Raw genomic sequence first — 3,844 nt, 5'->3', positions numbered from 1 at the left:
TCTTCTCGTCTTTGCGCCGCGGCTTCGGCCCTTGCGGCGTGCGTCGTCTTCAGGAAGGCTTCCTCCACTTTGAGTCTGTTTTTATCCGCCTTATTTTTACTCTATGTACAATAAAATTTTATTTCCATTGTACTAATTTTCAAGATTATTCTCCATTATAAAGCACAAAAAAATACAAACCTCTTTAGATAACTTGAAACGTCGCAGTTTATCGATTAAATAAAAAGCAAGTTGAAGTAGAAGCTTGAGTCTCTCCTGAGTTTCCGCGTTACACGTGCGACCCTTAAGACTTATATTCAGGCCCATCAACAATACCCTTTTTACTTCAGGCATTGTTAATTGAGTAGTATCTCTGGAATGAACACAGCTATTAGTAATGTTAATATTACCCATTGTGATTTAATATCAAAGGTAAGTGATGCGCAAACAGTACTACGCATTTGCTATATTGCATCCACTTAAATTGTCATAACTCTTTCATATAATGTTAGCGAATATACATATACATATTTAGTAATTCTTTTTTTTATGTATTTTTACTTACTCTTGTTGTTTGCGTCCACTGAATTGGTCACTAATATGAATATAATCTATGTAAGATGCAAATTTTGAGAAGGTTTGCAGAACTCTGGTGTCCAAGATAGCCGACGTCGTTTCTGCGATCTCGGACATTACGTAGAAACCTGATGGAAGACCGAACTTTTCCCCAGGTCGTTTCTCTGGGCAATAAACACTAATGTCAGCCATATCGCGCACCAAGTGCATTGCTGTTCGTTTTGTAGCAACTGCTAAAACAAAATTGTCTATTTCGTCCTTTGAGAGCTCTATATGTATGTGAGCTTGATCGTTTTGTGGACGCACTAATTGAGCTAACACAGCGACTAAATCTTGCCTCTTTATTAATTTCAATTCAATGAGCATTGAGTCGCAGCCGACACGTCCTGAGCAATATAAACTATACTGCGATTCGCTCTCTTTCATTAAATCATTATCGTTGGCGTTATCACTTGATTTACTCGAATGACCAACGAGAGAGAAATTATCCAACAAGAGTTGCTTATGATCTATTAGCCATTGCTCGGCTATACGGGCATTCCTCGAACGTCCTACTATGTAATTTATAAAGTATACCAGCAGTCCAGTGATCATTAGTATTTCTAAATAAAAGCTATCCCATCTATCCCGCAGATGTAACGGAACTTTTGTAATGGTCAATGTGGAAGGTTCATCGGTCTTTGGACCAGCATTGCCTCCTGCAACATCCAGCCCTTCAAATTCTTCCTCATCTTGGAAATGATCAAATTCACTGTCTCCATCTGCCACTAAGACCTCGTCGTCCTCGAAATCCTGGTCTTCTTCTTGTATCGATTCTGATACACGTTCAATGGGTAGACTTGGCTTTTCCTCCTCGAAATCTTCAAATTCGGCAAATTCATTGTCTTCAGGTATTTCTTCCTGAAAATGCGCTGTAACCCATAGATTAGTAGCTACTAATACAATGTGCGCTATCACAATCCACAATTTCATGTTACCTGAAACAGAAAACAGAAGAATAAAAAGATATAGCTTTATATTTCATTTTATAGTTGCAATTTTATAACCAAGCTTGTTATCAATTAAAATTTTTTTCTATTAATTCCACCCTCACTTTTTATCTTATTGAAATATTTAATCCATATTAAAATCTACGATAGTGTCAATTCTGGAAATAATTGAAATAAGTAATAAAAATACGAAAAATATATTATTGCAAAAATATAGAGAATATGTTAATGTAGGAAATTTCTTTAAAATACAAATCTAATAGAATTATTACAAAAACAAAGTGACAAAAATCTAGCTATATCAATAATTAAGATTATTTATACAATAATTTTGATTCTTAGAATTTTTTGATATATGACTTAATATTAAAGTAGTACATATAAAATTTTTGTTTTATATTTTAGCAAAATATATGCGTGTACATTGTACACTATCTTTTTAATTGCATGAAGAACACGCAGATTTCGTATAATTAACCTATCATGAATCGTACAATTGATATGATATCTTACCGGTGAACGTAAAAGATTTTATATATAAAAATGTCGATTCCTTGTCATCGATCTCAGTTATGAAACGTAAACGGAAGTAAATTATAACAAATTACTACGATATAATGACACTGACTGCTCCTCGACGAAAGGACAGATGACTAGCATCACTTATCGCATGTGACGTGACGAAAGTGCATGCAGATATATATATATGTATATATATATATATATGAAAGTCCACTGTGCACTGGTATGTATGTCATTTCCTCAAAACGAAATATTGGCTGTGATTCTATTTTTATATAAAATGCACGCGATAAAAACAAAATATAATAGAAAACGTTATATTTATATTTATACTATAGAGAATATTAGAAAAAATTTAATATATATATATATACAGTAAACAAAAGTTTCAAACACGTAAACGAAATAATTTTATTTGTTGGAAAGCTTTTACATTTAATATAGATTTTTTACACATAAATGTTACATGCTCGCGATGGAGTGTTGGCAAAATTCCCATCTGCAAATTTTGACAATTTTTTTATATTTGCAGACTCTCCCCTTATTCCATCTTTCCCTCCTTCACGAGGTTCGCGCCGGTCGGTAAAACAGAATCCCTTGAGCGCGCTGAAAGCGCGACTTTCCCGACTCTGGTCTTGGACATTCGATGACGTAACGAGATATTGATTCGGCGTTCCCGGCCCCGGCGTCGCAGGCGACCAGCGACAGATGTAGTGCTCGCGCGCGCGCCCGCTTGACGTTTAACGTCGCGCGTTCTTCTTCCTCCCCTGTCAAAACAGTTATGCGATCACGTTCGCGTAACATATCGAGTGTCGTAGCGCATAATAATAATCCGTGTATCAGCTAAACATACGCATTCGGTGCGACGATCGCGATTCGGTTCCTCTCGCGAGAATCAATATGCGAGAGCGACACGACGGCGGTTCCGTTGACAGTGAATCCTTGGGCTAAACAATGGATCAATACCGATACCTTGCGGCGGAGAGCGACTCGTAGAAACGGTAATGAATCGCCGCTCCCTGCCTCCCCTCGTTTCCCCGCGAGCAAGATTCTTTAGTCCGCGTTACACGTATCGTTTCGCGATAGGCGTAACACAGAAACGCTAAATCTTACGTTAGAGTTAGAGAGAACTGTACTCTTCTTTCGTCGGTTCTTTTTCCTTGCGTCACGCACGCATACACGCACGTACGTACGTATTATTTAACCCTTAACCCTACGCGAATCTGAATTTGACAGGTGTCTTGTATGCCTCAATATAACGCGAAAAAGATAAATACCTTGCTTAGTTTTCGATCAAATTACTCGCTTTGATAGATATAACGCAAAATTGGGGGAAAAAAAAAAATAAATGCAGATATGTAAATCTTAATAAGGATCAAATTTGGAATTATATATTGCTCTTATTATGTGGCAAATATTCTGTGGGATTGTATTTGAGATCAAGGAGAGTAGCGATCGCATGTGTATAATTTTATCGACGTTCCGTGAAATTAATAATATGTGGTGATTCAGATGGAAGACAAAATGAATATTTGATTTTTCACGTGGTACTTAATTTGAATGCAATGTCAACGAGATTTCTTTTCTTAGCTATGATGATAATGCTTCTCGAATTTTATTTACAATATATCCCTGCTATTCGAAATGCAACATAATTAAACGCATTTAAAGTGAAACCATAAAATATCTGCCGACAATTTTGTCGCAAGGCTCCAATATCTCATTTTTGATTGCTGGAGTGCAATAATTTTACACTTCTGTTTTTTTTTTTTTTTTTT

General features: G+C 36.2%; 1 protein-coding gene and 1 long non-coding RNA gene across 3 annotated transcripts in view; one reads left to right on the top strand and one right to left on the bottom strand.

Annotated features, from left to right (window-relative positions):
• The window catches only part of LOC115242204 (coiled-coil domain-containing protein 47), a 33,912-nt gene that overhangs the window by 1,074 nt on the left and 28,994 nt on the right, over positions 1-3,844 (bottom strand). The window contains exons 1-4 of one of the 2 annotated variants that reach the window (XM_029818312.1): positions 2,058-2,244; positions 545-1,532; positions 181-352; positions 1-101 (exon numbers count right to left, since the gene is read on the bottom strand). In XM_029818312.1, the coding sequence (XP_029674172.1) occupies positions 1-101; positions 181-352; positions 545-1,527 (1,256 nt within the window). In that variant the 5' untranslated portion in view covers positions 1,528-1,532; positions 2,058-2,244. Of the gene's footprint in view, positions 102-180; positions 353-544; positions 1,533-2,057; positions 2,245-3,844 lie in introns of those variants that run through there. The other variant, XM_029818313.1, reaches the window with a different exon arrangement.
• The window catches only part of LOC115242206, a 15,927-nt gene continuing 14,386 nt past the window's right edge, over positions 2,304-3,844 (top strand). The window contains exon 1 of the long non-coding RNA XR_003885025.1: positions 2,304-2,634. This is a non-coding gene — a long non-coding RNA (uncharacterized LOC115242206). The remainder of the gene's footprint in view (positions 2,635-3,844) is intronic.

This window comes from Formica exsecta, unplaced genomic scaffold, assembly GCF_003651465.1.
Source record: "Formica exsecta isolate Colony F162 unplaced genomic scaffold, ASM365146v1 scaffold579, whole genome shotgun sequence".
Lineage (NCBI taxonomy): Eukaryota > Metazoa > Arthropoda > Insecta > Hymenoptera > Formicidae > Formica > Formica exsecta.
Note: the sequence above shows the minus strand (reverse complement) of the source record. Positions and strands in the feature narration are given on the sequence as shown.